This window comes from Prosopis cineraria, unplaced genomic scaffold (assembly GCF_029017545.1).
Source record: "Prosopis cineraria cultivar Desert tree isolate PC_DT_omini unplaced genomic scaffold, ASM2901754v1 PC10, whole genome shotgun sequence".
NCBI classification, from domain to species: domain Eukaryota; kingdom Viridiplantae; phylum Streptophyta; class Magnoliopsida; order Fabales; family Fabaceae; genus Prosopis; species Prosopis cineraria.
In genome coordinates this window covers 14,030,464-14,043,324 of record NW_026555341.1, presented here as the reverse complement: position 1 = coordinate 14,043,324, position 12,861 = coordinate 14,030,464, and the positions used below count along the sequence as shown (strand labels likewise).

The following is a 12,861-nucleotide window of genomic DNA, read 5'->3' as shown; positions in this document are numbered from 1 at the left end:
CTCCTAATTTCGAAGCCTAATCTTGGCCCTTAAGTTTGTAGGGCCATCCTTGCGGCCCTAGTATTTTTTAATTTAAAAGCCCAATAAATACACTTATAGTTCCAAAAAAAATATTACACATAAAATTAAATCTAAAAAATAAATTTAAGTAAATCCACAATAAATCTATAAAGTTTAAACATTCAAATTTATTATCATAGCAACATTATCAAAATCATGTAACCAATTACAAGTATAAACAATAGATTTAACATTATTTAGAAAAATAGAATTTTGATATTTTGTCAAAACTTGTGAACCAATACTAAAAACTAATTTACTAGCCATAATAATGATTGAAATACTAAGAATACTAGCACTCATCTTTGAAAGAATTAAAAATCAATGTTACTTGTTCTTTCACTAGTTCAATGTCTAATTCTTTTATATTATAAAACTTAATATCGGTTTATCTAAATAATTCTTTAGTTCATATATGTCCATAAAAAAATCATATATACTCATAATTATCTTGATAATCCTACATTTTAATTTGTAAAGGATTAAAGAAATATCAGTTAACTACTAGTAAGATTAAAAAATAACAAATTTAATTAGTGAAGTATTAAAAAATACATAAAATGCATAATCAAAAGTGATTATTATTGTTGATAAAAGACTTGAAGTATGATAAACACTTTATGTTTTTGAATTTTTACTTGAATTTTTTTTAAAAAAAATAATCAAATCTAAAAGAGTTGGATCTTGACCTTAAAGGGCGGCTCTTTTAAGTATGAAATTCATTTACACCCTCTGATTAAACAACCCAATTTTAGTTATTTTAAGGCTTAAATGAGCTGACCTGACAGGCTTATCTCATTTTACTAACTCTATCCATCCCCTAATGGAAATTTTATTGTCAATTCTGCCTGTTGTTTCTTATCTACAGGTACACAAAGTAATAGCAACACTCCCGTGGAAAAGCATATGAAGAGTGCAAATCCCAGAGAAAATGAAGTCTTTTATGTGACTCGATGCACAATCGTGCCCGCACAACAGAACTTCGAAGACGAGGAATTTAGGAAGAGGAAAAATGCATTTTTGGACGTAAGCGAATGTTTGGTGAGGAGATGATTTCTGCCAACCCCCATAATATTTATTTTTGGGCTCTTCAGGACTTTAGAATTCAACAATCCATGGAGGTGCACAAAAGAGCAAGCCCCCCTTCCGTCCAAAGCCGGCATACTGACAGAGATACATTCACTTTGGAGACAGATGCATCAGTCATGCAGGACAAAGGCAGCACAATTGGAGGCATCATTAGACAACAAAGTGATAAATGGATCTTGGAATTCTGCTTAAAAACAGAATTGCTACCACCTATAATTACGGAGGTAAAAGCTATAGCCATTGGTTTACATTACTGCTGGAAATTGGGAATCAGGAAGGTCCAACGTTATCTCTGATTGTGTCAATGCCATCAACCTTATCTTGAGAGACTCGCAACAAAGCCATCCTTTTTGGGACATTATTCAAGAAGCTAGATTGATCTTAGATAGAGATTGATTTATTAATCTTAATTTTTTCCATAGGGACTGTCAGAAATGCAGGTGCTTTAGTTAAGTTTGCGAACACTTCATTTTCGGAGAGTCATTTCTTTAACCATCCTCCTCCTTTTATCAAGCAAGAGGAGGAAGGGATGAGCAATGACTAGATTGATATATTTTGAGTATTGATCTTTTGACTTGAATGAAACATTTTCCACTCCCAAAAAAAAAAAAAACATAATAGAATCACCAGCAATCAGATCAAATAAAGGGCTCAACATCTTTCCATTTTCAAGTTCATATTTTATAGAAAGAAAAAAATTACACTAAAAGCTTGTCTCATTTTGGATCTACAACGCTCAAATTCAGATAAATGATGACATTGGATGCCAAATAGAGAGCGGAGGAGAGGGAGGAAAGGCAAACAAGTTTATGCAACAATGGAGAAAAGAAAATTATTTCAAGAAAAGGTTCAAGAAGAAAATAAGAAAAAAATTACACTAAATGAGCTTGTCTCATTTTGGATCTTACAACGCTCAAATTCAGATAAATGATGACATTGGATGCCAAATAAGAGAGCGGAGGGAGGAGGGAGGAAGGCAAACAAGTTTATGCAACAATGGAGAAAAGAAAATTATTTCAAGAAAAGGTTCAAGAAGAAAATAAGTACTTTATAGCAAGATTCTTTGGGTCAACTATCAACATCTTCAATGAGATATGCAAAATATATAGTTCTAGCTTCCAAGCTTTAAATTCTACCCAAAATCTAATCTTCAAAAAGTACTCTCTCGAAACACTAATTCAAATATTTTCCCCTCAATCAATGGTCAGAACTCAAAATTGATGGACAAGAGTCCTTGCTAGAAGCCCCCAAACAAAATTCTTGCACTTGTATACCAACAACACTTTCTTAAACTGAAACACAAAATATCTATATAAATTGAAAACTATAAATGCTATAGAAAAATGTTGATTTCCTTTTCAGTCATCTCATAAACATGGTCTCTTGCATCAGCTAGCGCACTCTACATGACGCAAAGTAAATATTCAGATCCATTTAACTGGAAAGAAGAGAATGCAGTTTGGAAAGAAATAAATAGCATAAGAAATTACCTGCCCAAATTTGTCAGGAAGTTACTAGCAATGTTTAGGGATGTGATGGCTATATCATCATTAGCCTTCAGTGCCTGGGCAATTGCAAAAGCTCCATCATCCTGTTCAACAGGTGAAGAAGTTACGGGATATAACCAAGGTTTAAGAACAAATCTAAAATTGAAAATATAGACGATTATACCCTAATTTCGTTGAATCCTAAATCTATTGAGGTCAAAGCTTCATTAACCACTTTCAAGCTGCGAGCCAAACAGGCAGCACCCTGCAACAGTTGGTTCATAATGAAAAGAGGTAAATAAACATAAGATTGAGAAACAAAAATTTTAATTCCAACACAGGTACTGAAACAAGCCTCATCTCTCAGTCCATTTGCCCGCAAGTCCAGAACTGATATTGTAGTATTATATTTCAACGCATCCGCAACAAACTCCGCCCCCTTTGCTCCTATCTGTGAAAATGCTTCATATAACATGGAAAATTGGATGACCAAAGAATGTACAATAATTGTTACATAGGTTACCTGGCACCAACCAAGCTTAAGGGTTTTTATGCTCCCATGAAATTTTAGGACTTCAGCCAAGGCCTGGGCTCCATCTGGGCCAATGGGATTATAACTGAGTTCTAACTGAGAAAAAGATATAAAATTTGCGTTAGATATAAATAATGAAGACAAGCCACGAAGACAAGGGCAAGGAAATCTGAAGGCTTACAGTGGTAATGACAGAATTATCTTTCAAAACTTGAGCAACAGCATTGACTCCTGCAGCATGAATGTTATTTCCTCCTCCTGTAATTTTAGTTTGGCTACAGTCATGTTACTAGTAGTTTTCTCATTTTCCGTATGTTGGGAAAGAGAGGGGGTTGGGCAAATATAAACAAATTAGCTCTTCTCACCAGGTCTAATGTTGTTATGGACCGATTTTCCTTTAGAGCATCCGCAATTTTTTCAGCGCCCTGACACTTTTTCATCAGTTGATTCCAAGTCCAGCATATGTAACTCAATTCAAACATAAATTATCAAATCTAAAATTCCTCTCTTTCAAATAGGAACCATTATTTTTTTTATTCTCCTGCTCCATATAACATTATCACTCCAAAAATGCTCAAAAGGTTACCCCCTGTAAAGAGCTAGAGATGGTTTGATGGGTTTGTGTTAAGAAGTTAATTGCATGTTCATCAGAACGTTTCTCCATTGTTTTGATAAAAACATGTATTGTCGTTAAGGGATCATGCTTTTGTCATAGTTGTTACGGTCAGAACAGAACAGAGACAGATATTTGGGAAGGAGAAAGATGGAATTGATGTTTATTTGTCTGTGTATTGTGCTCCTACTACATATCACACGTGTCAGCATCAAACTACCCATACATCACCACATCAATTGATACAAACTGGTTTAGATGTAAGAGCATGATGCTATCAAATCAATTTAAATCGGTAAAAAAAACAAGCTTACACGTCTATAATGAATCTCCGCTTCCTATGATAATATAATAACATTTGCTTAGCATCTTTATGCAGCTTTTTGCAGCATGGCACCACTATGTTTTAAGACTATTTTATAATATTAATGATAACGATTTCATCACACTAAATACATGAATTGGAAGACAACTGAGAAAAGAGAATACCTCATCACCAATGTCATTCATGTAAAGATTCAACCATAAAAGGCTCTTGCTCTTTCTAATATATTCACCAACATGGAATGCGCCTTTAGCACTTAATGAGTTGTTGCCAATGTCTAGAACCATAAGTTTCCCTTGAGACAAAGATATTTGTCAGATAATTTGCAAGATAATAATTAGAGTTACTGAAGCATGAAGAATACATAGCCTACATCAGTAGCAGTACAACACAATCACCTTTATGTGAAGACAACCCTGACATCAAGGCACGGATTCCTTCATCCCCAATAGAATTTCCATGCAAATGAAGTTCCTGGCCACATTTGCCTCAGTCTCAGAATAAATCATGCATGTCTTAAGCAAACTACATGCCAAACATGCCCCAAGTAGATGTCACAGAAATCAGTGATATGAATGTAGGAATATCTTGGTAGGAAGACGAAAAACACATAATTTTTTCAGTACCAATTATAAATTTGGATAACATGCTGCGTTAACTGTTTAAATTTTGAAAATGTATAACATGATAGGATCTAGCGGCCTAGGTGGTTATTCCAAAATTTATACTTATCACTTGGAAGAAAAGAAGTAAGAACAAGCTGAATATTTCATCAAAGAAAAATAGACAAGAAAAGTACCCTCAAAGACTTGTTGCTCTCAAGTGCCTTAGCCAATGCATTAGCCCCCCAACGCACCACCATAATTCCCACTAGAATAGCAATAATTCCACAAGGATTCACGAAAAAGGAAAAGAACATGCAAAGAACAAAAAGATATCCCTTGATCAAAAAACTAGAGGTAAAATAACAATGCAACATGATAATTGCATATACATTGGATTGTATCATTTTTCATTCTCATGAAACAATAAGGAAGTGTCTCAAGGGGATACATCAATGTGACAATGTTCACTTACTTGAGATGTATGTTCCTTATGCTGTTATTCTCAAGAAGTGCTCCAGCTATACTTGTGAATCCCTACCTCCATTTCCAAGAACAAGTCATATAAGAATTCACCCAGTGATTTGGCTAACCAAGGACATTCCTACAGTCCAGAAAAATGCCAAAATAAATTGCATACAGAATATTCAATCATATTGTTGTTAAGTTCAAGAACCCGTAAAGTTGAATTTTCTTCAACATTTCTCCAAGAGCTCTTGCACCCTGCAAAACACAGGATTTATTAAGGAAACAAGAAAGGTCATCTACAAATTATTATTCATCACAAAGCTTACCTCATCACCTAAGTCAGTACTGTTCAGCAGAAGCTTTTCAATACTGGAGTTGTCCGCCAATATGTCACACAAGCACTGTAAACAAGGACATATATACTTAAATTAAACCTGAGTGAATTGCAAATGTCATCACAATATTTTTATCCTTTCTCTTTTGGGCTGGAAGGAAGGGCATTGATGAAATTATCTCAAATATATATCTTATAGTAACATTTTTTTGACACTATCTTCATGGCCTTTGGTTAGTGATACAGAAGCTAAAACCATAAAGAGAAAGGAGTATTTCTAACACACAAACTCCCTCCAATCCCATTTATAAGGCTCATTCTAGAAAATTCATTCAGTCTTATTTATTAGTCACGGTATAGTTTTTTAGGTAATATTTAAAAGTATTTTCAAAATTACCCTTATGAGAGAGAAAAAGTAACATGACATCACTTTTTAAATTCATTATATAGAGGCATATTTGGAATTTTACCCTTTTATTTCTTTTACTTTTTTTATTTTTGCATTGGTATTAATGAGGTTGGTAGAAATGACTTATAAAAAGGATCAGATGAGTATATCAAAAGAACATTTTAAGCTCCAAAACAACACTACACACATACAAACTGCTTCAAACACGAGGAAATTAAGAAGTGTCAAAGCTGAATAACAATGGATTGCAATAAGACATTAGAAGGTCAGTGTAAGACGAATCATTTATTAATGACCATGTAATTGCTGTAGAATAGGTCAGTAAAAATTAAAAGTTCGTGCAAAGTTAATATCAAAACAAAATATTTCATGGCCATGAATCCCTTGGTTTAACTCAGGTTCCTGTAAAAAACTGGCTGGTTTAGCACTTCTTGTGTTTTCCATCAAAATGCAGGTCATGCAACATAGTATTAAGGTTATGTTTCATTGATGGCCAAAAAAAGGCTGTTTGGTAGAATCTAGCCATTTTTAGGAAAATGGAAATAAAAAAAGAGAGACTTTGATGGAAAGGTGATTTTTAGACTAAATGTGTTTGGTGAAATGTGTTTGTGCACCTGTGCATTAGAAGTTTGGTATGAAGCAATGAAAAACAGGCAGGAAGGAGTCAACATGGTCAAATGGCATAAATATCCTTCATCAAAATACGCAAGTTGAGATTTCAAAAGGGAAAATTTTAGTCAGCACCCCTTGACCCAACTTAATTTCAGTCAACCCCTCTGAAATTTCACCATACATGTAAGGGACTGAAATGAAATTAAAGAAATGACTCAAATGACTTTATTGTTCTTGATGAAGCTAGACACATGAACAACTCATGGAGGGAAAATGACTAACTCATGTATGGAAAATGAAAAACTAACGCAGGTGAAATTTGCAACTCCCATTAACCACATGATACTACTATGAATTTGCAACTCTCATTCCACCTATGTCAGTTATTCATTTTTCCTACACGAGTTGTTCATGCGCCTAGCTTCACCTGTTTACATTCATAATAGTGTTATGCTGTAAATAAGTTTGCAAATTCCACTTACATCAGTTGTTCATTTCCATACATCAGTTGTTTATTTCATCAAGACAAGAAGGTCTTTTTGTAATTCTTTCCCCATCTCCCTCTCTTGAAAACCCTTTCATCTACACCAAACATGGCCTACCTATGATATTTGTAATTGTAAGCAATGGCTAAATACAAATAATTGAATTACTTAAACCTAAATAAGATAAAATTTAATTTAAAGAAATCATAATTTTAAAATAAATACAATATAAAAATATAAGATAAACTTAATTAAATTCAAACATCTCTATGCCTAACATAACTCCTCAATTTTTCATTATTCTCATAACATGTTTATCTAGATTGCACATGGTGTGTCTGATAACTGTTCCACATTACAGAAGATTGCAACACTTACTACGTAACACAATCACTGTCTGCTGCATCAACAAATTGGAGAAAAGAAAAGAGCCGCCATAAGTTATGCTGTCCATGACCTACGGTTGCATTGAACTTCTCCCAAAAAAAAAAAAAAAGATATTCCATGTGTCTTGCTGATTTTGGATAGGTTTGGTATTTTTTGGGAGCAGTGGGCATTTCAAGCTAATGCTGCAAGTTTTTTGGCCATCAAGTTCAATCATTTCAGCCAGAAAAGTGGTGTACTTCTTTAAACGGTGTCTGCTATGGCTGATTCATGATGTCTTTGGCTAGAACAAACGCAAGTTATTAATCACAATTTTCTTCCTTCACATCCTACTTGAGAGAGAATTATTTCCTTCGCCTATAAGGGCTACTGCAAATGGTCATTTAAGGAGTTATCTCATAAGATAGACAAAGGAACTGGAAAGTTAATACATCTGCTTGAGAGCAACGAATCCTGAACACACACACACACCCCCCAAAAAAAAAAAAATTTGGACAAGGATTCCCCATGTATGTTTGGTAAAGATGAATAAAAGTTCCATGAAATCCTAAATCAATCAGAAAATGCAGGATCATGCCTCCTCTAGTTTAATCATGGAATGGGGCTTTCCAAGAAAGCAAATTTCCAAACATTCTCGCACTCACTTGAGATTTTGTTTGACCATTAGGACCCAATGTTTGAGCCCTAATCATGCCTCAAATCTAGATTGGATCTGTAATTGTCTGCCAAAATAGGTCCCGATGGATTGACCATGGAAGTTATCTCATTAGTATTCAGTAACAGAGAATTTTCTGAAGAGATCACAAGCTGATGGAATTATGAAGTGCTCAGTCTGGTTAGGTTGTCTGCTGCTATGACCACAAAAGGAGAAAGGGTTTCAGTTTTCATCGTCATCTCCCTTCTTCCTTCTCATTAGAGCTCCTCCCGGCTGGGCATGGATGTGAGAGTGAGAATGAATGTAGTTGGAGAGCGTATGAATGAAGGTGGTTAAAAGATGTTATCTCAACAGCTAGGGTTCTTTTGGTTCTTTATTTTCATTTTTGATGTTAGCAATTTTTTGGCAAGGATATTTTTGCACTTAGATATCATAAAGTTTCATTCCATCAATCCGATACATATATCAAGCATAATTTATACAAGCAATCCATTTTTTCTTACATACTGGAAAAATTTTAAAATCATTTCCATTCCTTTTCTTATTCACATTCCCATTCATTTTCCTAATCCATTGCCTTAAAAAATCTATTGTCATACCAAATGGGACCTTGCAGCAATTAAGTTCATAATCCTAACTTCATTTTGAGAGAAATTCTTGTCTTCGTTTCTGTTTTGCTCTTCACTTCACTTTAGGAAATTCTTATTTCTTTAGACAAAATATAATAGAATTTAGTTGGCTACATCTAAATACAAGAGAAAAAAATAACACAATTTCCACTGAATGAGTCATAAGCAACCGTAAACACAAATTTTAGAAAGATAAATTAACTATGTGACAACATATTTTAAAAGTCTCACTTCATGTCATCACAATCATTACTTCCCTGGTCAAACAAGAGAAACATTTGAAATTAGATTCACAATGTATTTATAGCTAACTAATTATTATTTATTTAGTACACGTTGAAAAACTTCGGACTAACCTTAGCTCCCTCATCTCCAACAGGATTTCCAGAAAGATCAAGAGTCTTCAATGTGAAATTCGATTGAAGAACACCATCAAAAGCCTTCAATCCAGCCGCAGTTATGCCATTTGCAGCAAAACTAACCTCCTCCACAACCTATGTGCCAGAAAGAGGGGGAAGAAACTAAAATTTACACTGATATGGCAACCAGCATAGTCTTCAGTTCATTAATTTCTTAATGAAGCCCAAAAGCATAGTTGTATTTTAAATTATTAAACAGGGAAGGTCAAAATAAAATTTTAGAAAACTACAATGTTTGATTGTTTTGGCTTTTCATGTATATGAATTAGAAAAAAGAAAAGCAATGATAAATAACAATTTTTCTCACCTGATTAAATGCCAAACTCTCAGCAAGAAAGAATAATCCTTCATCCCCAAAGTTGCGTCCTGCAAAATTGTTAGATGATGAGTAACATTTTGCTTTTATTTATGAATCTCTTTCAAAGTACGCAATACCATAAGGTTGTCAAGCCACATAAAATAAAGTATCAACCATGACAAAGCATAAAATCAATGAATGGAAAAAGCAGGGTAAATATAAAGAGAACAAATGGAGATAGATTGCATGAAAACATGTTAATTATCAAGGAAATCCAAAACAAATCATAACAGTGTAAGAACAATATAATATTCATAAAAGCCAACCTCAGTTAGGCCAATAAAGCACCAGCAAAATTGTTATCCAAAACATTCCCAATATACAATTGAAAAACTTCAGGCACCATGAATTGCATTAGATAACCATGACAATGCTTTGCATAACATTCTCGCAAGCATACCTGACATATCAATGCTTGGAAATGACTTAAGTTCTCGAGCAAACTCATTGAGCTTCTGCTTGGATTCTATCTCAATCTTTGCCCCAAGTTTAGACAACAAATTTGTCCCAGGTGCAATAGACCATTTCATTCCTTGTGATGAAGATTGTTTTTCAACAGATAAAGGCTTTGATTGCTTCGGAACAAGAAGCTTTTCTACTAATTTCCATACAACTGGAAACTGAAGACATATTAGTACAATCATTATGTAATATAGCAAAATATTTCAGCTTGATTACTTGCAATTACGATGAAAGAAAACCTACAAAATGTAACTATAGAAATTCTAGTTCGATTATATGACAGCAACCCTATAAGCATGAAAAGAGCTATCAAGATAAACAGATGGTATGGTTTGTGTATTGCATGGAACCCAATATATCAAAGATGCTATATAGAATATAGAGCATTTCCAATTTTCCTACATGTAACAAAAAAGAAGCATATATATTTATACATCTCTATGAATTCTTTAAGAAGCTACTCTGTTGTACATGTTATGAATAGTGTTGTGATTTGAAATATTTGGCTTACGTTAGACATCCTTTACTTCCATTATTTTTATGTCTAATTTATTTGTTTTAATTCTGTGGGGCTTCTTGTTGAAATCAATTAAAGACTTCACAGGATAGAATTTTAGTATGGTATGAAAAAACTTCAATTTTGAGTTTCAAATGCCTACCCACAAAAATAGAATCTTCTCATCAAAAACTCTTGAAGTTTAGCTTTAATTACTATTTACATGGGAATAGATAACACCAAGTGTCAAAACTCCAGCCCACAAGCTATCCATATAGCTGACTGACACGAGCTAATTTACAGTAGATAACAGCAGGTGTCAGCACTCCAGCCCACAAGAAACACATATGACCACCTGGCATGAGCTAGTAACATCCAACAAGGACCAGAAGTCAGCGTTAATGCGATCATTGTTGGTCCTCGTGCAAATCATATTATAATAGCGAGGGAAAGAGGCAGAAAAGCAGCCAATTCCAACCAAAACTGAAAACACATAAACCTTAAGATGTAAACGTGCATTATACAGTTCCAGACTTTTCTTACATAAGAAACTATATTAATTCTAAAAAACATTATAGTAGCCAGTAGTAATTTAAACTTAAGCAATAACAACTATAATAAGATCATAAAGCATCACACATTTCCATTCAACTCAAATTTCAAAGAAAGGCAGTAACTTCAAAACACGTAAATACGAAAGCCACCCATACCGAAAGTGACGGCAACGAAAACTCCAGCGGGCACAACAACAGAGGCAATCTGCTTCACGGGGCCACTGGACAAAGGTCCTTCAGCCTGAGACTGCCGGTAAACTCTCCGAGCGCCAGCAGACCGACTCTGAGCACCATGTACGCCAGAAGCAGCCCTAACCACCAAAATTCTGAAACCGCAACGCTTTCTTCCTGAATGAAGACTTGGAAGACGCACAAATTGCCCACAAATTCCCAAGCATTGCCGCCTCTGGATATGCAAGGGTCCCTGCAGATGAATATAGAAATTGTTAGGGTTTTCGAGAAGCAGAACCAGAACAAGAAGAGGAGGGTAATGAATACCTGTGGATGAGAGTATAGAGAGAGGGTGGAAGCGAACCCCATAGGTCCTAGAAGCTCATATATAGAAAACAGTTTAGCTTAATGTTTCTTCTCTGTTCTATGAGACGGAACAGGAGGCGAAGGAGTAGGAAGTAGGGGGTTGAAGTGGATAGAGCAGAGCCGGAGTGTTTATGGGGTGTCCCCGGAGTTTCAAAGGCTTCCTGAAACTGATGACTTTGAGAGTGAAGACGGCAGCTTCATTCGAAAACTGAGCTAAGCCGTTTATGGGCCTCACTTTAGCCTATCACGAGCCCAATGCTTTATTCTCAGTGGGCTCCTTTGTAGGCCCCAATGAAAATACATTAATTCATTGAAAATATACCTTTAAATAGCATTTGATTTGATAAATTTGAGTTTGAATTTAAATTTTAAAAATGTATCTAAATTTAAATTCAAATTCAAATCCTCATATATCCAAAAAATACACTCTTAGTTTAATTACAAGTTAAAAAAAAATTGGTGAATTGTGGAGTTAGAAGCTATATCAAGAAATTAAGTATTGATCTTGAGAATCAAATGTAAAAGATATTTTTGGCCAAAAAAAAAAAAAAGGAAAAGAAAAGTGTAAAAGATACTATTATATTGAAGCTCTAGGTGTAGTGATTGAAGATGAAAGCTCCAAAAGGAAAGCTTGATCTTGCTCATCAATATGATTACCACATGATTGGCCTCCATTAAAAAGATCATGTGCATTTTATATTCAGAGCATATTAAATAAGAATTTTATTTCATTTAGTGAGCTTTTTTTTTTTAACTTTGTATTCTTGTGTGAATATGGTTATTCAATGTTGCTTGGCAATTTACTCCAAGGAGGAAAAGTTAGCAAGGAAGTAATCATAAAAACAAAGACTAAGGTACATTTTTACTTATGAATATTTTTGAAAAGTAGTGAGTACCTTGTATTAATAAGTAAGATAATTTTCTCCCTAAACTATTTTTCTAAAAAGCAAAAAAAAAAAATCATTTCTATTTTTTTTACTTTGCCTTTTTTGCTGATATGGCAAGTGCGTAGGGCCCATGTGCGATAGCAATAGAATTCTAACTATGTTATTTAGTGTTTCTTTTTCAATGAACTCTTTTCTAAAAGTACTAGCTACCTTAAAATGTTTTTTTAGAAGCACTAAACACCTTGAAGTATTGTATTGTTAAAATAAAATTTAATAATTTAAATATTATATTTATAAATATTAATCTAAAATTTAGAAATTATTTTTTAAATATTAACAGCTCAAATTAGGTTTTTATAAATTTATAATTGACTTATAATTTTTTATATATTGATCATATTTTTAATATTAATTAAGTTTCTTAAATTTTTAGACCATTCTTTGTAATTTTTTTGATCAGAACA

At 33.9% G+C, this 12,861-nt stretch overlaps 1 protein-coding gene across 1 annotated transcript; it reads right to left on the bottom strand.

Moving 5' to 3' along the window:
* Positions 1 to 2,176: 2,176 nt before the first annotated feature.
* Positions 2,177 to 11,710, bottom strand: LOC129322881 (uncharacterized). The gene is given in 20 exon segments (XM_054969329.1): positions 2,177 to 2,551; positions 2,640 to 2,740; positions 2,821 to 2,901; positions 2,992 to 3,087; positions 3,160 to 3,264; positions 3,350 to 3,424; positions 3,534 to 3,593; positions 4,271 to 4,401; positions 4,505 to 4,580; positions 4,906 to 4,953; positions 4,955 to 4,976; positions 5,184 to 5,245; positions 5,349 to 5,401; positions 5,404 to 5,431; positions 5,503 to 5,577; positions 9,041 to 9,178; positions 9,411 to 9,469; positions 9,862 to 10,074; positions 11,130 to 11,397; positions 11,472 to 11,710. Coding segments are annotated over 20 exon segments (1,743 nt in total). The 5' UTR covers positions 11,514 to 11,710; the 3' UTR covers positions 2,177 to 2,541.
* Between the last annotated feature and the right edge of the window lie 1,151 nt (positions 11,711 to 12,861).